This window comes from Lynx canadensis, chromosome E3, assembly GCF_007474595.2.
Source record: "Lynx canadensis isolate LIC74 chromosome E3, mLynCan4.pri.v2, whole genome shotgun sequence".
Lineage (NCBI taxonomy): Eukaryota > Metazoa > Chordata > Mammalia > Carnivora > Felidae > Lynx > Lynx canadensis.
The window spans coordinates 3,814,876-3,836,173 of NC_044318.1; the positions used below are offsets into that span (position 1 = coordinate 3,814,876).

General features: G+C 51.9%; 1 protein-coding gene across 5 annotated transcripts in view; it reads right to left on the reverse strand.

Annotated features, from left to right (window-relative positions):
* Positions 1-4,380: 4,380 nt before the first annotated feature.
* The window catches only part of SRL (sarcalumenin), a 47,136-nt gene continuing 30,218 nt past the window's right edge, over positions 4,381-21,298 (reverse strand). For 2 of the 5 annotated variants that reach the window (XM_030300762.2, XM_030300759.1), the window contains exons 2-6: positions 14,757-14,858; positions 13,883-13,978; positions 9,838-9,954; positions 8,881-9,114; positions 4,381-7,655 (exon numbers count right to left, since the gene is read on the reverse strand). In XM_030300762.2, coding sequence (XP_030156622.1) covers positions 6,844-7,655; positions 8,881-9,114; positions 9,838-9,954; positions 13,883-13,978; positions 14,757-14,826 — 1,329 coding nt within the window. In that variant the 5' untranslated portion in view covers positions 14,827-14,858 and the 3' untranslated portion in view covers positions 4,381-6,843. Of the gene's footprint in view, positions 7,656-8,880; positions 9,115-9,837; positions 9,955-13,882; positions 13,979-14,756; positions 14,859-16,453; positions 17,528-21,298 lie in introns of all 5 variants that reach the window. The other 3 variants (XM_030300757.1, XM_030300756.1, XM_030300761.1) reach the window with 3 other exon arrangements.

Genomic DNA, 21,298 nt, shown 5'->3' on the forward strand with positions numbered 1-21,298 from the left:
TTCCCAGGGGAGCCCTGATGTTATGTAAACGGATTCTCCTCCATGAAGGTAATCTGTTAACTGTTTAAATAAAAAGTCTGCAGTGCATGGGTTTAACTTCTCAAATAATTACAAGTGAGAAAGAAGATCGTTTGCCACCCCCCCCCCATGTGACCTGGGTTATGATAGGGGCATATGGCTACTTTATCCCCCAGGATTTACCCAGTCACTCCAGTTCCATGTCTTGGGTCCCTAACTGGATCATTCACTCCTCCAGAGCAAAGATTATGCCTGCACAAATATGTGTAAATTATAAATCTTTTGAAATTTTGGTAGGACAAAATTCAGAAGTTTGGAGAAAATGGAAATATAACCAACAAGTGTGTTTGCATTCTTCACAAATACGAAATCACTCTTTTCAGTGTGTCAGAAAAATGTACTGTCACAATCGGTCTAGGCTCCAGACTAACACAAATCAATGTGATTGAATGTAGAAGGGATAGTTGGATGGGTAGAAAATTGGCCCTTTGGTTTGTCATGTTTTAGCTGGGTGAACTGGGGCTTAACCTCTCTGGGGATGCAGCTTCCTCATGCTGGATTTGTTTTTAGGGATAATAAATATGCCTTCTCCATCTACATGAGCAGAGTGAGGGTCAAATGTGAAATGGAGTTAAGGGTTTCTGGTTCTGTTTGGTTTTTTTTTTTAATGTACTTTGTTGTTCAGGAAATAATCCTTAATAAATTTTTTTTAAGATTTTATTTTTTTAAGGAATCTCTACATCCAACATGGGGCTCAAACTTACAACCCTGAGATCAAGAGTCACATGCTCCACAGACTGAGCCAACCAGGCTCCCCCCCACCCCGACCTTAATAAATTGCCTAAAGCAGGGGCACCTGGGTGGCTCAGTTGGTTGAGCGTCCAACTTTGGCTCAGGTCATGATCTCACAGTTCGTGAGTTCGAGCCCCACGTCGGGCTCTGTCCTAACAGCTCAGAGCCTGGAGCCTGTTTTGGATTCTGTGTCTCCCTCTCTCTCTGCTCTTCCCCTTCTCACATGCTGTCTTTCTCTCAAAAATAAATAAGGATTAAAATAGTCTAAAGCAAATGATGTTTAAATGTTTGAAATTTTGTTACTAACACATGTCAAGGTGCTGACCGGCCATTAGAAAAATCCAGCAATTCTAAATTTTTGCCAGTTTCTGAAGAGGAGGGAAAGGCCTTGGGATCAGCAAGAACAGTGTCACCAAAGGTAAGCCTGGTCAAGCAGCCTACTGTGCCCTCACGAGAGTCAGGTGCTAGATGGAATTCTGGCCCTCCTACTTCTGGCAGCTCAACCTCTCTGACCATCAGTCTCCTCATCAGTAAAATATGAGTAATAATCATAACATTTACAGAACGCTTTCTGTGGGCTGTGTACTGTTTCAAGCATGTTGCGTGTTTTAATTTAATCCTGGCAACAACCCCACAGAGAGAGGGGCTATTAGTGTCTCCATTTTATGGGTGAGGAAACTAAAGCACAAAATTATGTCATTTGCCTAGCTAGGGTGGCCCAGCTTGTTAAGTGGTGGGGCCCAGGACGAAGCCCAAACGATCTGACTCCAGAGTCTCTACTCTTCCGTGGGAGGTGGCTCCCTCCCTGAGGGGCTGTGTGAGGATCCCATGAAATAATACATGAAAAACACCTGGCCTATTCCTTGGGTTTGTGGCTGCTAGAATTACCTCATTATGTCAAGGTATAAGTGTAGGAATGTCTATAGGTCTATAGCCCAGTTCCTGGCAAGAAGAATACTCTAGAAGTTGGTTCTCTTCCCCACTGAAATTTTGAAAAAACATTAAAGGTTCCACAGTGCAAGCAGACACAGAAAATGCTCATCTGTGCATGTTATTTTTTTTATCCTTTGGATAAGAGGTCAGTATAGGGAATCCCTCAGAACCTGTGGAATACACCTTTGGTACAGGCAAATTCATGCCTCTACTCCATTTTGTTTTGCTTACGTTTCCTTTTTACTGCCTCTATGGTCTTCTAGAGAAAAATTAAGGTTTCCCTGGATTGGGAAAAGCGTGAGCCTAATGTCACAGACGGAAGAATTGGCGTGAAATGTTGCCAGTGCTTGTGAGTTTTTCAAGGCTCAGACTTTTCCCCTTGGTTCACCGGGGTGGGATGCAACCACAAAGCCAGGGCCAGGTAGGTGTCCTCCTATGGCTGGGTCTTCCCGGGTCTCCACCCTGGGTCGGGCATCCGGTTCACCGAATGCACACACCTGCTACACATAAGCTCCCGCGACCTGTAATCCACGCATCATGCATAAAATTACCTCTCCATAGCCACACCCACCTGCTCACCCCAGACATACTTTTTTCCCCAGGACCCTCTGCACACAACATTCGGTGCACAGACACCTTCTTTACTCCTCCCAAACCCGCTCACTCTGCCATTCACTGTGATGGCACACAGGTGATGGGTCCTGTGTGCTGGGCACTGTGCTACATACTCAGAGATCATTTGGTCACAGACACTCACATACACTTTGGTTTCTACACACACAGATTTTACATGCAGGTATTTGCATGTCCTTTCACGTGTAACCACAGGTAACCCCCACATACTCAGATACATACACATACCTGTGGAGACATTCTCTCCATTCATGCCCCTTATATCCCCTGACTATGTTCAGAATGGTCTTGGATTTTGCTTTCCTCCATGGCATTTTGCTTTCTCAATGGCAGACGATGTAAAGATGGTAGGGGACGAGGCTTGTGAAACAGCACAATTTTGGACGTGCTGGCAGGTTCTGGTGTGTTATGTTTATCTTCAAAAGAGACATCACCTCCCTCCCTTTTCCTGGCAAAGCTCCATATTTCTCCCAGTCCTGGGAAAACACTGGCTGCCGTCCTGGGTGGGAGAGCTGACCTGGGGGAGGGCAGTGGTGGCCTTAGTTAGGTCAGTCTTATCAGTCACTGACTGTGGACTGTGGACCCTCGAATCAGGAGGAAAGCAAGGGAGAGGGAGGCAGTGAGCCAAACTGCCTCCTCATTCCTCCCTGAGATCAGCACCTCCCGACTTAGGAAAACCCAGGGCAGCTGGCCCCAGCACTGAATTCTGCATCTTCTCTGAGGTGACGCCATCACAATAGCATGTTGTCACTCTCACACTCCCCCCTTCTACTGCCAACCTCCCAGTGACTCCCCAGCTTCTTCCTTTTCAAACACACTCTCAACTGGGGGTGTGAAGTCTTCAAGAGGACCCCAGAAGTAATATTTCAAAGTAAAGGAGTTCTGATCTGAAGGACAAAGGCTCGGGGAGCCAAGGACAAGGTAGGGTTTCTTTAAAAACAGGTACGGTATGGGGGGAAGGGGGTGGGGACGCCTCGGTGGCTTAGTGGGTTGAGCCTCAGACTCTTGATTTCAACTCAGGTCATGATCCAAGGGTCATGGGATCAAGCCCGCATCAGGCTCTATGCTGAGCTCAGAGCCTGCTTGGAATTCTCTCTCCCTCTCCCTCTGTCCCTCCCCTGCTTGTGCTCTCTCTCAATAAATAAATAAAAATAAACAAACAAATAGGCACAGGAGGAGGCCTGGGGTCATGCCCCTATTTCTTAATTTTCAATCCTACAACAGGAAACCTCGGTTTCAAAGTCATCTTTGACACTGGGGGCTGGAAGCAGGAGGGATCTAGGGAAGAAGGCACCAGGGATGTCTAAAACAAGAGTGGGCAATTCATGGATTGTCAGTTTATCCCTAAGAAACTTAAAAATGAGGGCGCCTGGGTGGCTTAGTCAGTTTAGCATCCAACTTCGGCTCAGGTCATGATCTCACAGTTCATGGGTTCGAGCCCTGCTGTCAACACATAGGCTGCTTCGGATCCTCTGTCCCCCTCTCTCTCTGCCCCTCCCACGCTCAATGTCTCTGTCTTTCTCTCTTTCTCTCTCAAAAAGAAATAAACATTAAAAAAAAAGAAACTTACCAATTAGTACCCAGGTTTGGGAAGAGACGGGAGGGAGGAACAGGTGGAGCACAGAGGATCCTTAGGGCAGTGAAAATACTCTGCGTTTCATTTCCTTCTACAACAACGGACACGTGTCATGATACATTTGTCCAAACACGAGCAATGCACACCACCAGGAGCGAAGCCTAATGTCAACTGTGGAATCTGGGTGACTAGGTTGGACAAATGTCCCACTCTGGGGGTGGGGGTTGCTAATGGGGGAGGCTGTGCGTGGGTGGAGGCCCCGGGACAGGGTGGGGGCGGGGGGTGTATCCCTACCCTCCTCTCAGTTTTGCTATGAACCTGAAACTGCCTGAAAAACAATGAAGTCTTAATACGAACCCGATCCACTACTAGATAAGAGAGAGATAAAGAGAGCAAGCTGGTCGGAGGCGATCAGAAAGCACACGGTGTTACAGAGAGATTGGAACTTTATTGAGACTTCCTCCCTGATTAAATCAGAATGGAAAGAACCCTGGAAAGGTTCCACTTTGGAGAGAGACAGCAACTGTTCAGGCACAAATACTTAACAGATACTCCTCTTAGGGGAATCTCTGGATCCTAAATTTACCCCCAGTTCCCAACCCTTCCTCCCCACCCCAAAAGACAGTCAGAATCCTGCTTGAAATCCACATCCACAGAGTGGGGACCAAACAGCCCTGACAGCCCAGGGGGACCAACTGACCAGCCTGCAGGCTGCATGGAGAAAAGGTGGGTCAACGAGTGAGCAGGGGAATGGGGGTAAGAAAAGGAAAATGGATGGGACGAAAAGAGAGAAGATCACACCAATCATGTCCCCCCCCCCAAAATACAGATGCCATATGAATGTATCAGCCTCCTTCCACCTGCTTCCCCAAAGCAATGGTGACATCAGCCGCCGTGACAATGCCTGTACACTTCTGCCCTGTTCACGTCCTCAACTGCACTGAGAAAGACAGATACGCCGAGAGCAGCTCAAGGGCATCAGGGGCATTAGGAGCAAGAGGGGAAGGCGGACTGTGGGGAGGGTACATGACAGCGAGATAAGGCGAGTGGTGATTTGTAATGAGAAGAAACGCAGCTTTTCAGGCCCTGCTCACCAGGCTCCTTGGATGCCCCGGCAGGGCCCTGTTTCTCTGCTTGGCTCTGTCCTTGGAAACAATGTCCTGGAGGTTTGGGGGGCCTCCGTTGTCCTGTGGAAGGTTCCAGGTCCTGCACAAAGCCAGAGAAGCAGCGTCCGCTGCAGCATGCATCAGAGCGTTGATAATCCTAAGCAGGGATTCCGAATTCTCCACACGGACCTAGTCTAATCACCCATGTGTTTCCACTGCCTCGCCCCCAGAGTGCTTCCTCTCTGCCTTCATCTTCACTCGCTTTCCTTCTGGTCCAAGGTGACTTCCTGGTCAGGGGGGCCCTGACCCAGGCCTCCTGGGGAAGTCCCCCGGATAACTCGCTCCCAGGGGACGCTGGCTCACTAGGGCAGAAGGAGCCCCCCGGGCAGCCCTGGGCAGGGTCTCCTGGATTTGTGCAAACTGGTCAGCCACCTGCTTTTTGTCAAAAGGCTCCTTCCCTCCATCCCTGCCGCCCTCCGAGATGGCCGAGGTGGCACACCAGCCAGGCAGGACCCTCACGACACATTCCTTCTCCACGGCCTCTGGCGTCTGCGATCTCAGAATCTCTCTTGCACAATGCGGTACACACATATTCACACTCATCGGTTCTTGAAGGCCCTGGCTTCCCTGTGGCGCGTGGGTATCAGTATCAAGTTCAGGTGGAAAACCGCATGTCAAGCCTTGATTGCAGCCGACACGGAGTGGCTGGCGCCAGTTCTGAACTCGTGGAAATCGCTCGGAGTTTTGAATGTTGTGCATCAGGGCGTGGAGAAGAGGGAGAAGGAAAAACCATGGCATGAAAATCAGGAGGGAACGACTCTTCTGCAGAGAAGTTGTGGAAACTGCCTCCTCCTACATTTGGGGGGCGGAGATGGGCTGCCCAGAGAAGACCCTGATGAAAAGGAGCAAGGTCTCCATCGTCCCCTCTGAAACCCAACGCCTTTGGGGTCTGAGTTTTCCAAGACATGCAATAGACAAAGACACACTGCAAACCGATTAACCCTCTGAGCCCTTCCAGTATTTCTACTGAAGTCACTTCCAAGAAGTAAATGACCTGAATCCACGGAACACTCGGCCTCCTGTCGGGGCTGATAAAGGAACCGAGATTCCCAGCTGGCCTAGAAAACTGCTTGGGAGAAATGGCATGGGGGAGGCAGAACCTTCTTCCAGCCTGGGGACTCCTGTTCTCTCTCAGCATTCTGGTATCCTAAACCATTCCCTCCCACCCCTCGAGGAAACAGGGAAGAGGGCCTGGGGATGGGGGTGGGGTGGAGGGGATGGTGGAGGCTCAACACCCAGGTGGATTCAGACTCAAAAGACTGTCCCCTGTTGAAGTCAACCCAAGTCGAGGAGGCAGACAGGGGTTGGAGGACAAGCAGGAGACTGTGTGGAAGGAAGCTACAAGGGACCTGAGCCCTACAGAAACCAAGTCTTCTCTCTTTTCCCAGCTTATAGGGGAAAAAGGAATTTCAGCTGAGTTTAGCTTGACACTCATCACCTCAGTATACACTAGAATAGCTGCTCTCTGTCCTCTGCGATAAGACCCAGGAAAAGCCGGCGGGGCCTCACTCAGGCCCCTCACTGAAGCAACAAGACACTATAATTCACAGTTTCCTCTCCTCCCTCGACCCACACCCTCCCCCACCACTGGCCTCAATGAACTCCCAAATCTCCAACACGTAGTGATTCTCACCAGTGTGGCTCAAAGGGTTAATTAACCAGGACTTCTCAGACAGGACACAAGCTCAGCCACCAACAGGAACCCAAGAATGGCTACACGGCGACCTAGTGTTTCTTATAGCGATTCTTTGGGGTCTCGCCACACCCTGTTTTGTCACAGTTGAGAGCACTGGGATTCTTCCCCAGCCCCAGGCTTCCCAGGAGGCTGGGGAGCTCCTGTGTGATGGCCCGCTCAATCTTCTCCAGAAAACAGCCCCCCATGTAGGAGCACTGCTGAGACAACAGCTTGAAACTGGAGATGGGGTTGATGCCAAAGAAGTCCTTATAGGCCTCGCGGTTGGGAAGGTCAAACTTGCTGACATTGGTCTTTGCCAGGATGGTCTTGAAGATGTAGAATTTGTCAGGGTCTTCCACAATGTCCTTAAAGACCAGTTCTCCGTCACTGAAGAAGGTCATTTTGTCCTTGTAAGTCTGCAGATAGCGGTCCACCAGGAGGGCATGAATGCGGACCCGGATGGCATGCTGGCGGATGAAGGCGATCTTGTTCTCCAACCTGTTCTCGATCACCTGGTTCAGGTCTTCCAGGAGTGAGATCTCTTCCTTGAGGAACAGGTCCCGGTAGGTGTCAGGCTTGTAGTCTTGTGGCCAGAAGGAGCTGACGTAAACCCGAGGGGGCTCTGTGACGTTGATGAGCGGGGCCAAGCTCCAGAAGAGGGCCCCATAGACCCGCATGAGCATCTGTGTGGCCAGGTTGTCGGCCTTGTTCAGGATGATCCTTATCTGGGACTCGCGCCCCTTCAGCTGGCGGAAGAGCATCTCCAGCTCCAGACCCACATCCAGCTTGGTTGGGTCAAAGACAACAAAGATGAGGTCTGCCCTGTCGATGAACCACTGGCACACGTCGTTGAAGGGGTAACCTTGGGAGGGGGGAGCAAGAAGTCAAGCAGAGCAGGCTCACCCTAACCCCCCCACCCCACGCCCCCCTCCCCCTTCCAGAACCAAAGCATTGCCTGGGTTGAAGGAAGTCACGGCACTAGGGATATTCTGGGTCTCTGAAGACTGAAAGAATTAATTACGTATCTCCTGGGCCTTGTCAACCCTCAACCAAGGACAGCCTAAGACCAGGACCGGAATTTGAGCTCTGCTACTAGCCAGACCAGGGTAACAAATGGTTCTAGGCTTTAGCATTTTAGCTACAAAATGACAAGAAGAATAAGAATACCTAAGTTGATATAAAGATTATCATGTTATAAATAAAGCAAAGCACCTAACTAAAACTGCCTATGTCATAGGAGGTGCTCGATATATTTTAATTCCTTCAACTTCTTCTTTCCAAAATGGGGAGACCAGGAATACCTGTCTTTTAATTTTTCTACAACAATCAGCCAATAATGCATAAAATTATCTGATGCATAATAGAAGAATAAAGGTTAATTTACTATTATAATGATTAGTGATAATATTATTACTAGTAATAAAACAGCAATAAAACCAAAATGAGAGTTATAAACTGAGATCCACCATCTGGTCATACAGTCCTACAAATGCCCTGCTATGACTCATCTCATATGACTCAGCCCTGTGTCATGGCGATACTCGGTGGCCTGTGTTGTAACCCAGCGCCTGCTGGGCCCCAAGTGGCACTCCCCTCCCACTGGAAGGCAGGTAGAACTTTGGAAGGTCTGACACAGGCTTATGTGAAGCAGGCCTGTAAAGCAACACTGGACCAGGAAGAGTTGAAGGTCAGGTTCAAACCAGACCCAAGTCAGCCAGAGGTCAAGTACACCTGGACTGGGATCCAAGTAATCCAGGCCCTTGATCCCTCGGGAAAGTCTGAGCCTCCCCAAGACAGCTCAGCCCCAGCATGGACCTCAAGGAGCTACTTACAGAGATGACCAGCCCACCGTTTGGGAAAATATGGATTGCCTCCAAACTAATCAGCCCTCGGGGAGGTAAAAGAACATGGTACTCCACACCTAAGTGGGACCATGGTGACAACCAGAAGGGACTGGCAGCAAAGACTACACCCCTTGGTGTTGGACAATGCTGGCCACGCTTCCTCTCCCCTGTCTACCTACCACCCACTGCCCAACAGCTTTCTAAGACAAAGTTCGCGCTGTTCAAACACAAGTGCCTAATTACCTCTTTCTTGCTGCTTGCGGTTCTCGATGATGCCTGGTGTATCCACAAAAGTGACCCGCTCCAGAAGTTTGTGGGGAACCTCGATGCCAATCAGCTTCTCCAGGAAATTCTGGCCAAATTTCTCAAGGGGGGAGAAGGACCGGGCGCTATCAGCAGCCATGACAATACCCTCGATGGTTTTCAGCTTGGGCCCGTGCATGAGGACCGTGAACTCAGAGGTGGTGGGCTCAGCACCTGCAAGCATGGGCATGAGGTTAGTAGGAAGGCCGTCCTCTCTGGGAAAGAGACCCTACTACAAAGTAAGCGGGTAAGCAAGGGGTTCCAGGGAGGGTTTGCCATGAGAACTGGATACTACGCTTGCTAAGCAGGATCCTATTTCTTTTTCCAATTGTGGTAAAATATACAGAACACAATTTACCATGTGAACCATTTTCAGGTGGACAGTTCAGAGGCGTGAAATACATTCATGGTGTTGTGCAGCCCTCATCACCATCCATCTCCCAAACTGAAAGTGTCCCCATTCGTTCCCCTCTCCCAGCCCCTGGTAACCTCTACTCTACCCTGTCTCTATGAATTGAGGACTCAAGGCATCTCATAAGTGGAATCATAGGATATTTGTCCTTTTGTGTCTGGCTTATTTCACTTAATATATAGTGTCCTCAAGATTCATGCATCTTGTAGCATGTTCCAGAAATGCATTCCTTCTTAACACTGAATAATACTCCAAACTCCATTATATGGATAGCCCTTTTGTTTATGCATTCATCCATCGCAAGAGGTGGGTTGTTTCCACCTCTTGGCCATTGTGAAAAATGCTGCTGTGAACATGGACTGTAGCTGCTAGGTTCTTGGGTGTAATTTTCATGATTATATTGAAGACACATACGAATGTTTCCTAGTGCTTTTACACAGGACATTGAGATACCAACAAACACACAAAAAAATCTTCACTATTACCTGTATAGAGCTGGTAGCGAGTGTTTTCCAACCCAAGGAGGTAGTTTATCATGGTGGATTTGCCAACGCTCCACGGTCCCAGGAACAGCACCATTGGCTTGGAAGTAATCTCCCCATCTGTAGGCAGCAGGAATTAGAAATGGAAGTGACTAATGAAGTTTCTTCCTACGGGAGTGACACAGGGCGTCACACAGCATCACACGGTCCATCTGAATGAGTTACAGATTTCCACATTGGACAAGACAGGGGGTGGCAATCAGCGGCTCGCCTCTTGCTATGTAAGTGCGATCACCCAGTTAAAACCAGAAGACACGATGCTGGCCTTACACAGATCCTTTGCATAGCGGCACCAGAAGCAGGAGCTAAGTGACATCAACAAATACTGACTCAGAGCTCACTCTGGGTGAGGCCTCCTGGTTTACATCTGGATTTACATCCCCTTCCTAAGAAGGGGAGAAAAGAGCTACCCCACGGCGAGGGGTTAAAACTCTGCTATCTGGATTGGTAACAGAAAAAACAGAGAGACAGGAAAGAGACTCACACGATCTTAGACAGCCTGGACGGGGGCCCCCTGACATCCTACCTCAGGCTCGGCCCAACACTGGGCTCAAGGCCAGTCTCAAATTAGCCTCTAGAGACCACGAAATATTTGCCAGGTCCCAAGACCAAGCACTGAGTAGGCAATTCTTGGGTTCTCGGCAGTGTCGGGAAGCACACACTGCCTGGGCCCTGCCAGCTGGGGTCCCTAGGAAGAGAAGGCAGATTCCTCCAGAGCTTCCAAAACCAGGGGGGCAGAAGGGATGTGGTCACTGGTCACTGCCTTGCAGCTCTCCACTCTTGCAGCTCGTCTCTGAGCCACGGCACGGAGGGCCAGCCCTGCCTAGTTTATACCTCAAATTCTCCAGGCCTCTTTGTCTCCCTGAGCCTGGCACAGAGGCCCCAAACGGTAGGAACTCTTTTTTTTTTTCATTTATTTTTTTTTCTGTTATGATGTACAGTATTTAATTTCTTGCTTCAAAAACCAGAAGTATAGGGGCGCCTGGGTGGCTCAGTTGGTTGGGCATCCAACTCTAGATTTTGGCTCAGGTCGTGATCCCGGCATTGGGCTCTGCACTGAGCGTGGAGCCTGCTTGGGATTCTCTCTCTCCCTCTGCCCCTCTCCCCTACTCACACACACACACTCTCTCTCTCTCTAAAAAAAAAATTTTTTAATTAAAAAAAAAAATCAGAAGTATACCTGTCCCCAATCTGCCTAGGCCATGACACCTGGCAGAGAGGGCAGAGAGAGAGGGAGACACAGAATCTGAAGCAGGCTCCAGGCTCTGAACTGTCAGCACAGACCCCGATGTGGGGTTTGAACCCACGAACCATGAGATCATGACCTGAGTTGAAGTCAGACACTAACGGACTGAGCCACCCTGGTGCCCCACCTTTCAGGTATTTTAATGCATACGGAAGAAGCAATATTAGCAGATATCACATTCCTCTTTTTTTATATACAAACAGGAGTACAGTATTCCTCTTGTTCAGCACCTTGCTTCTTACTGTGCTGGTTTTCTTTCTGTAAGGTGAAACTAAGTCCCAAAAGACCATGACGGCATCTCGTAAGTGGCAGGCACACGTATAATTGCCTGAAATTGATACCATGGCCCTGCCCCATTCCTCCCTGCCTGCAAATACATGCTCACGTCTCTGGGTGTCAACCCCTGGCTTGAGGACAGGGAGGGAGAGGCAGGCTGAGGGGTGGCAGGAGTCCCCAGTTATAGCCACAGAGATCCTACACGAAGTGTCTTTTGCCCAGGCCCAGGAGTCAGAAAGGGAACTGGACCTTCCAGCTCCTGGCCGAGAGCCCAGGAGACCAAGCAGGCCCAGGAGACCAAGCAGCGGGCTCTCTGGGGGCTGCTGTTTCGACTGTCTGCAGCAGGGGGCGTTACTGGCATCTGCAGGAGGCCACAGGTGAGACTCCGAGGCGGCCCCAAGGCACTGCGGTGGAGTCCCCAGCACTGGGGGAGGTGAGGAGAGAGAAGCCAAGCCCAGAAAGTGGCATCCGGAGCCCGGAACGCCCTCCCTGCAGAGCGCCCTTCCCCTGCCGCCCAGCAGCCTCCTGGGCCAAGCCGCTGGGTCTGGGGCTGCGGGAGAAGTCAAACGCAGAGGACAGGAGAGCCACGGGAGACCGCCACCTCACACAGCCCCTGTGAAGCCCGAGAGGATGGTCTGCTCTTAGGCTTGCAAGAGGCAGTCGGGGAGTCACGAAACAGCCTTCTCTCGGAGGAGAAGTAGACAGTCCCGGCTCCTGGTTCCAGCCGTGCGATCCTGGGTACCCAGCATCTCTCTGGGCATCAGGTCCCATTATTCCTGTTCCTGAAGCAGGAATAACGTACATCCTAAATACCCAACCCACTTTATAGCCATCAGGCACATCACATGAGATAATATGGCAACACCACTGTGAAAATTTTCAGAGGATTGACTCCCCAAAAGGGTGTGGCTGCAGGAGGACGAGAGCTCTCATACACCTTACTGTGGCCTCAGCCTGGCACCACCTAAGGCAACTTAGGGACAACTCTGAAAATGCTTAACTCGTGTTCCACTTTTTAAAATATTTCCCACAGATATATTTGCGTGGAATATGTAACGATTATAGTAGTGTTTATAACGTTTTTAAAAATGGCGGGGCACCTGGACGGTTCAGTCTATTGAGCGCCCGGCTCGATTTCGGCTCAGGTCATGACCTCAGGGTCGTGAGATCGAGCCCCGCGTAGAGCTCCGCATTAGACATGGAGCCCGCTTGAAATTCTCTTTCCTTCTTCCTCCCTCAGTACGCCCTGCTCACATTCTCTCTCCCTCAAAAAAGAAATTAAAAAGTAATAATTAAAAACAATAAAAATGGAACATGGCAAACACCCCGTGGTCCATCAGTAGAACAGTGCCCATCTTGTGTGGTGCGTGCAGAGGCTCAAGAGAAAAGTGGGGCTGCACACACACGACTGTGTGATGTGATACCATCGTGTCAAACTAACAGAGAAGGACACACTTGTATGTGCTCGTGCACAGAGCAAATGTCTGGTCTGGAAGTATCTGTAGGAAACTGTAACAGTGGGAGTGTCTGCAAGTGAAGTGGAGAAACTAGAAATAAAGAAAGGGATTTTTGTTTTTCATATCTATTTATTTATTTATTTTTGAGAGGGGGGAGGAGCAGAGAGAGAGACAGAGGATCCCAAGCAGGCTCTGTGCTGACAGCAGACAGCGTGATGCGGGGCTCAAGCTCACAAACTGTGAGATGATGATCTGAGCTGAAGTGGGACACTTAACCGACTAAGACACCCAGGCGCCCCAGAGATTTTTATTTTTCCATTTGTACTTGTTTTTCACTATTTGGTTATTCATTTTTTACGGGGACAAGTATACCTTGTGTTTATTGTTCTGAAAACCGATGTTTAAAAGAATCTAGGGGTGCCTGGGCGGCTCAGTCAGTTAAGTGACCGACTTCAGCTCAGGTCATGACCTCACAGTTCGTGGGTTCATGCCCCGAGTCGGGCTCTGTACGGTCAGCTCAGAGCTTGGAGCCTGCTGTGGATTCTGTCTCCCTCTCTCTCTGCCCTTCCCCCACTCATGCTCTATCTCTCTCTGTCTCTCAAAAATAAATAAACGTTAAAAAAATTTTTTTTTAAGAATCTAGACACAAGGAAAACCAACTGAAGAAGCCATAAGGAGAAGGAAAGGATTGCAGGCCAATTAGGGGGCTTAATACGTGATCCCTTAGCAGTCAGGGAGCTGTCGTGGGCCCTTTGGCAAGGGAGGGATGGAAACGGGCATCGCTGTCCTTGGAAACCACATCCGTGCCACTGAAGCGTGAACGCTTGCAAAAGAAGTGATCTCCACAAAACCCTGTACAGGTTAGGGCGATCTTGCAGGGGAAGGATGATCTTGTGGCCAGGGCATCAGAGAATTCAGCAGAGTTCAGCTCCCTGTGTCCTCACGCCCACCACTCACACAGCTCCAGAGGGCGTGGGGAGTGTGGATGGACATCAGACACGAGGGGTACCTGTGATCTCGTGCTGCCGAAGCTCGTTGTATTTGTAAGACTGCTCCAAGGGCTTGATGGACGAATGGTAGATCTTCCGAAGCCGCTGCAGCACCACTGGGAGCAGAGAAGGGTGAAGGGAGAGGGAGAAGGGAGAGGGTTCGGCTCACTCCCCAGGGCAGCTCCTCCCCAGGCTGGTGGGGAGCAGGGACCCCACTGGCAGCCTCACCATGCCATCTATTAGCATTCCTGGAGGGACCTGGTCCACATCCCAACCCTCAGAAATCTTTAACCAAAAGGCATTCACTTCCCACCCTCAGAACCTCCTGGAATTGTTTTAACCTAATCTTCTTCTCCCTCCAGGGCAAAACTGGGAGCCCACATGATGTGAGGCACAGAAGGAGAAGCTAGGTCTAGAAAACCTGACCCTCCCCTCCCTCTGCTCCCGTCCAACCATGTGCCCTGTGCAAACTGTGGCTGCTCTGAGCCCCAGCTAGCTCATCAGTTAGTAGGAGGCAGTAAGCCCCACTGAAAGTCTTGGGTTACTATGAGGATGAAATCCCAGAAATAAAAGAGCCTCAAAAACTGTAAAAATCACAAGTCTCCCCGGCCACAGCATGAAGACTGGCACAGGGCACCAGACGACAACACTGGGATCGGTCCCCTACCCTTGCAGTGGCCCCTCTGTGTGGATCGCCTTTTCTCCCCCCTGCCAATCCACAGCCCCCACCCCAGCCTTGGATGCTGCTCTCAGAGCATCTTCCATGAAGCCCCCCCATGTCCAGGGCTCTCAGGCCTGGGTAGCCGCTGGCCTCGGAGCCCAGCCCCTGAGGCTCTGCCTGGCCACTGGTTATGTAGCTGCCCAGCCCCAGCTCCAGATCCTTCCTCTGGTTACCAGAGTAATCATCAACAGGCTTGTCCTCATTCAGCATCAGAGTTTTCTCGATGTGGGAGCGGTCCCTCATCGGGACTTCTTCACTCACATCCTCCACCTCTTCTGGGGAGAGAAGCAGAGAGCAGAGTTAGGGCGAAGCTAGGAGCAGGGCTCTAAGCCCCTGGAAGACTGGAAAGGGCATAAGGAAGTGCTGCGGGAAGGCTCGCCAAGTTCAACTGAACAGGGTTCTGGCTCTAGGAGGGACTTTCCACAAATACTGACTGAGCACCGACCAAGGGTCAGGCACTGAGCTTCACGCTGGGGATGCAGTGGTGCCCAAAACAAAGCCCCTGCCCTAGGGGAGTTTTCCTGCGGTCCGATGGAGACACAGGGAGAAATCCTCTCGAAAGCTAAGGTAATAATTATAGTCTGTGATGTGGCTACGGCAGGAAAGAGCCCAGAAGCTGTGAGGGGCTAAGAAGGGTGCCTATGAGGTCTCAGAGGGGGCACTGGAAAACCTCCCCAAGAGCCCACTGTGAGGACTGAATTGGGTGAAGACGAGGACAGGAGACAGGAGTGGTTTATAGGAGTCTGCCTGTCACCCTAAGAGCACTGGAAGTCAGGGCTGGGCTCTAAGCGAATAACTGCCCTGATGAAATGAGAATTTTATCAGCCTCACACAGGCTTCGGTGGGGCATGGGCAGGAGCAGCTCTGCCTGGGAGTTCTGGGGGCGGGGGTGGGTAGGGGGCACCGTTGCTTCTTGCCCAAGCGGGAGATGCCCATGACTGCCTGCAGGCTCCCAGGGAGGGATGCCCATGCCGTGGGCCTCTGATATCACAGCCTTTGTGCTGGGTGGGATGGACATGGGCGTGAGGGGCACAGGGAGACCGGTTCCACAAAGGAAGGGAGCAGAGAAGCACCCATGTGCCTCACGCAGCAGCTCGGGAGTGGGATTCTCCGCAGGGATCAGCCTGGGCAGCACAGAGGGGAGGCGGGAAAAGCAGTGGGGGGGGGGGCGCCTGCTGGCTTAGGGAGTGTGCGAGCACCCGACAAGCAGCACGGAAACTAAATCCCACAGGGCAAACTGTGGGGAAGCCATGCTGGAAAGCGAGGGCCGGGCCCCATGCCTCCACCCTGAAAGCCAGCTGGGCTCTGGTCCAGGCCAGCATCTTCCCATGCGACTTGTGGGCTGTGCTATGCCTCCCTCCCCTGCTCCCCACTCCCCATTATGAGTGGGGAGGCTGCTGCTTTTCCAGGTGAGCATCTGCACGACATCAGTGTCACCCCCAGCCTGAGATTTCTTATCACCATCCTGACCCTGGTCTCCGTTCACCCCACCGGACCTGGCCTAGCCTTCAAGGGGAGACCCCAGGGGGCTCCCAACCACACCCTACCTGCACCTCTCTCCACCAGCTTGCTGCGACAGGGCCTCAAATCCTGCCACTACATCACCTGTCCTTCAGGGGACCTGCACTGGTCCCCGTTTAAGTGCAGGGAGGCTCCTGAGGGCCCAACTCCCAAGTGACCAGGTTCCTTTGGCCCCTCCACTGTGTGGCCTCCCACTGGTCCCTCTGAACAGGGCTTAGTGGCTAAGGAGCAGCCCGCAGGTACCCGGTGGGCCAAGCCTCCATCCAGCAAACCCGGAGCTGACTGGGGGTTTCCCCTGCCGCGCCCTGTCCCACCACACATATGTCTGCCAATTCCGGGAACCCCCTACCCTGAGGCCCCTCGTCGGGTTCCTCTGTCTCGTCCCCCTCGGGCCCTGTATTTGATTCCTCTGAGATCAGTTGGGTCCCCTCGTCCCCAGGGCTTGCGGTTGCTGCTGCTTCCTGGGGTTCCCCGGCTTCCTCCAGGGTGCCCCCTTCTTCTTGTTCTTCTTGTTCTTGTTCTTCTTCTTTTTCTTCCTCCTCTTCTTCTGAACTAGCCCCGTCACCACTGTCCTCCTCAGATTCTTCGGACACAGCGCCTTCTCCTTCCTCATCTCCGCTGTTGTCACCACTCTCCTCTTCAGAGGAGACATCCAGGCCCTCCTCAGTTAGCCCTGGTGCCTGGGCCTCAGGGCGCTGGGCCTCCTGGGTGCCCCCCGCCTCAAAGCTCTGTGCACTGCCGGTCTCCGAGGCCAGGGTGAGGGTGGGCTCCCCGTGGTCCTCGGCCCCCTCCTCAGTTTCTGTGTCCAGGTCCAAGGTTCCGTCTGGCACCTTTGGCTCCTGATCAGGCCCTGGACTGTCCTCCTGCTGTGTCTCTGGGGCATGGGCCTCCTTGACCTCTATGCCCCCCGAGCCTTCAAGCTGTGCGGTCCCTACTGCTGCCCCCTGCTCGGCGTGGTCGCCTACGACTTCTTTGGCCTCTTCAGGGACCATGCTACTCCCAGTCTGTCCTTTGGCCTCCCCAGAAACCCCCTCCTGTCCTGGGCCCTCTCCCAAACCCAGCTCTTCCTCAGGCCCATCCTCCCCTCCTGGTGGGCCTGCTTCTTCCTGCCCAGGCCCCGCAGGGTCCCCGGGGGCAGCTGACTTTGAGGCTGAGGCATTGGAGAGGCTGGCTTCGGGACCAGAGCCCGGGCCGGTGGCGGCGGCAGCAGCAGCAGCAGCAGCGGGGGCCCCGGCGGCTGTCTGCTCCGAGCCCTCAGCCTCCCTGCCATCCGGGGAGTGAAGGAGTAGGGTCTTCTCTCGAGGGGCGGCCTCCGCATAAAGCGCCCTTTCCTTCTCCTCTAGAGTTGCATCTCCAGCAGAGAAATGATTCTCCAACAAATTGCCAACATCTTCTGTGCCACCCGAGGCGGAAACTTGCAGTTCTAAATGATTAGAACACCATTGGTCAGTTTCACGGGGTTGGCACTGACTCTGCTTCTCTAAAGACTCTAACGCAACCTAGCTCCTGTCCTCCAGGAGTGAGGCGGGGACCGGGGCGTGCGGCGACGCACCTTCCTGCTCTTCGTAACTGCCCTTGGAGGCGAGCAGAGTGAGTGTTTCTCTGCCTCCCTCCCAAGATGTGGAAGGCAGCTCTCACCACTGTCCACCCCTGGAGGAGTGAATGGCTGAGCCACCCTGAGGGCCCCACCCTGGCCCTGACTCTTCGAGCCTCCGCTGGGTCCCGATGGCTTCAGGGAGGGAAACTCAGATCCCTTCCAGGCCTTCCTCAACCTTGCAGCAGGCACGTGCAGCCAGGCTCACCAGGAGACCTTTCCAAGATAGGACAGATGCATGGACATTCCGCCCCTGTCAGTTCCTAGAGTCATTAACCAGCATGCTTTTTATACTGCTATCAGCAAAGGAGTGAAAACAGGTGTATGCGGGCCAGATCATCTTAGGTTACACGGCAAGTACTTAGGGGATTACTTATGGCTCTCAGCCTTATTAAGTCACACATCCAACTCTGTCCCCTTCAGGGCAGGCATTTGCTGGCCTTGCTACCTTAGATTACAGGGGACGTGGCCCGAGGAGGAGGAGGAGATATCCAAAACAGGCAGGGCCAAGAGCTTCCCAGCAGCCTTAGCCAACCCCTTCCCGAGGGGATCCCCTTCTAAGGACTGATGGCTTTACCAGGAGAGCTGAGGGCACAGAGGCAGCAGAAGAGAGGAAGGTAGGGGCCTTCTAAGTGTGGGAGACCTCTCTCAGGAGTAAAGTGTGATTCATGTGCAAAATGGGGTCAGAAGAAAGGACTGGGCCTATCCCTTCTGACCCCTCCCACTCAGGTCAGGACCTGTGTAAGAAAGGGGGCTCTGCAGGCATAGAGAGATGAAGGGCCACTGGCCCCTTGCCTTGGGGTAGCTGAGACAGCCCCAGGGCTCCCTTGACTCACAGAGATGCTTTCTGAAGGAAGCAGCATCCCACCTCTGCTGGGGACAGCCTGGTACTCCCATCTCTACATCCCACAAAGAAAAGCCACTTCTTGGGGTCCCTCTTTCGCCTCTGAGTACCCACCCATCCTGTTTCCTGAAAGCTGGGGCAGTCTCCAGGGTCGAGGAACAAATATTTTCGCATTAATCCCCACAGTGGCAACCTGTTATCAAATTCAGAAGGAGGAAATTCAGACGCCTTTAATTATAAAGGAACCACTTACACTGATAGGACACTTTGACGTTCATGACCTCAGCCGACCTCCTCGATTACCATCTGGGTGACTGGAACCCAGAATTACCTACTCCTCATCCAGGCCTTCCACGCCAACTATGTTTAGGGGTGCACAGGAGAATCCCTTCGCAACCCTCCCTGCACATGCCTTCTCTCCGCTCCTGAACTATGGGAGCCAAGGCTTAATCCTCCCTGTGTTCCCCAAGCCTGGGACACTGCCTGGCCCACGGAAAGTGCTACGGAGAGGTCTGTGGTGACATCGGGGTACAATAAGAATTTCTGGTCCCTCAGAGAGGGAGAACTGGAGGTTACTCACTAAAATTTTCCTTCATTGCCTCCAGAATACCTATATGTCCTGATTCTTTGCTGCATCTCCGACCCCTCGACTCCCTGGAGAGAAATCTATAGTGGGAACTTGGTTTAACCCAAAGAGACTGACAGTCCTTCTCAGCAGCAAGGCACATGTAATATATTTCATATGAGATACATGTGCACAATTATTCAGGGCGCCAGGCAATGCTTAAGCACTTTATATAAATAAAACATGAACTGATCTTACTCAATGTACTTAATGTCACTTGCTTCTGTAAGACAAGTCTTACGCTTATCCCCGTGTTACAGCTGAGAGGACTGAAATCTGAGACACTGAATGCTTTGCCCAACACGCAGCTGGTAACTGGCTGAGGCCGTTTAACCACAGAGCTTCAGAGGAGACTGCCTGGCCCTGGAGCAGGGTACCGCGCCTCGGAGTGTGGTCCGGGCACCTGCAACACCGGCATCACCTGGGAGCTAGGGAGACATGCAGGCTCTGGGACCCTGGCCCAGACCCACTGAATCAGAATCTGCATTTTCACAAGATGCCCAGGCAATTGGTTTCCAGAAGCACTAGTCTACACCACCTGATAAAACTGCGTCTGAACCGGTGGTTCTGGGCACTGGCTGGACATTGGAATCACCCAGTTCTTGTGCCACTCCTCCTCTCCCCTCAGAAGTTCTGACTGAATTAGGATGTATCCCCAGCATCAGAACTTTAATAAAAAAATTTCTTGGTAATTCTAACATGCAGCCAAAGCTGCAAACCACTGATAAACCAAATAATCCTAAACCCAAGGCTTCTGCTCCTGGCCCTCCTGACTCGTGTGCCCACGGGGGGCTTCCAATTTGGATGAGTCACCCAAGGCTTGGCATGTGCCTTTGGAACAGCAGCAATCCAGGCTCCTCCTCTGGTGAATCCAGCCCTTTCCACGGGTCCCTTTTGCCTTCTACTGTTGATGATGATGATGGTGATGATGGTGTTGGTGATGATGATCGTGGGGACGGTGATGGTGGTGATGGTGTTGGTGATGATGATGATGGTGGTGACAGTGATGATGGTGATGGTGGAGATAATGGTGATGATGGGGATGGTGGGTGGAATATACTCTGGGTCTGACCACTTGAGGTGTTTCTAATATTCTCTAATAAATTTCTAATAAGTTTCTAATTTCTAATAAAACACCTTCTGTCCCTGGTAAGAGTAAAAGGGTTACGTAATCCCAAGGAAAATGAGGACCCCAGACTTTGGGGGCTTACCACGAACTTCACTCCACTCCTGGGACCCGGACAGGAATTCAAGTATGTGCGTGTGTGTATACACATTTATATCCACACCCTTCCTGGGTTTTATGATTTAATGCCAAGCCGTCACTGACCTGCTAAGCAATTTGGAGCAAAAGAGACCAAGGGTGATGCCTTCATGCCCTGTGACCTTCTTTTCCAGGCTAAAAATAACATCTCTGACAGAAAGTCCCTCCGTGAAACAAGCTATGCCATCAGGCCCCCAGAGCCCAATCCCCAGGAAGCAGCTGTGCCATTGGGCCTGATCTCTCCTCTGGGAGGCAGTCAAAGGCTTCAAGAGCCTCTGATTAAATTCAGTGTAATTCCATGAAATCAAATCCAGGGTCTTCCCTTCCTCCCTGATCTCTCCAGCATCTAGCTGGAGCCCCCAATGGCCCCTGGAGGAGGTGGGGGAGGGCACAGAGGCCCCAGGATACCCTGAATGAGTTGAGAGCCTGGTAAGATGAGTCTTGGTCTACCCCAGGACACACAGTACTGTACTGTAGGTGCGGCTGCCAAGGCAGCCGCCCTGCCCCTGGACAGGCCCGGGTGCTTACGTCAGAGTACATGAATAGCAAGCCCCCAGCTCCACCCCAGAGATCATGGGAAGGCCCGCGTGCTGGACAGCCTGAGGCCCTAGCCCCACTCACACTCCGGGCAGAACATGGCATAAACCAGTTCTGCTTTCTCTCCTGACACCACCTCTGCCATCTTTGTGGTCAGCCTTTCGGTGGCTCGCCCCCTCCACAGTCCCAGCAGGGACCCCAGGCTCAATTCCTCTTTCTACTACCAACCAAACACTTGATCGTTCCCAGTTCCTAACCCTTTCCAAAGCACTTTCCACATGGACTCAAAACTGTGGAGTCACCAAGGGCCTTGCTGCGTCCAACTGCAGA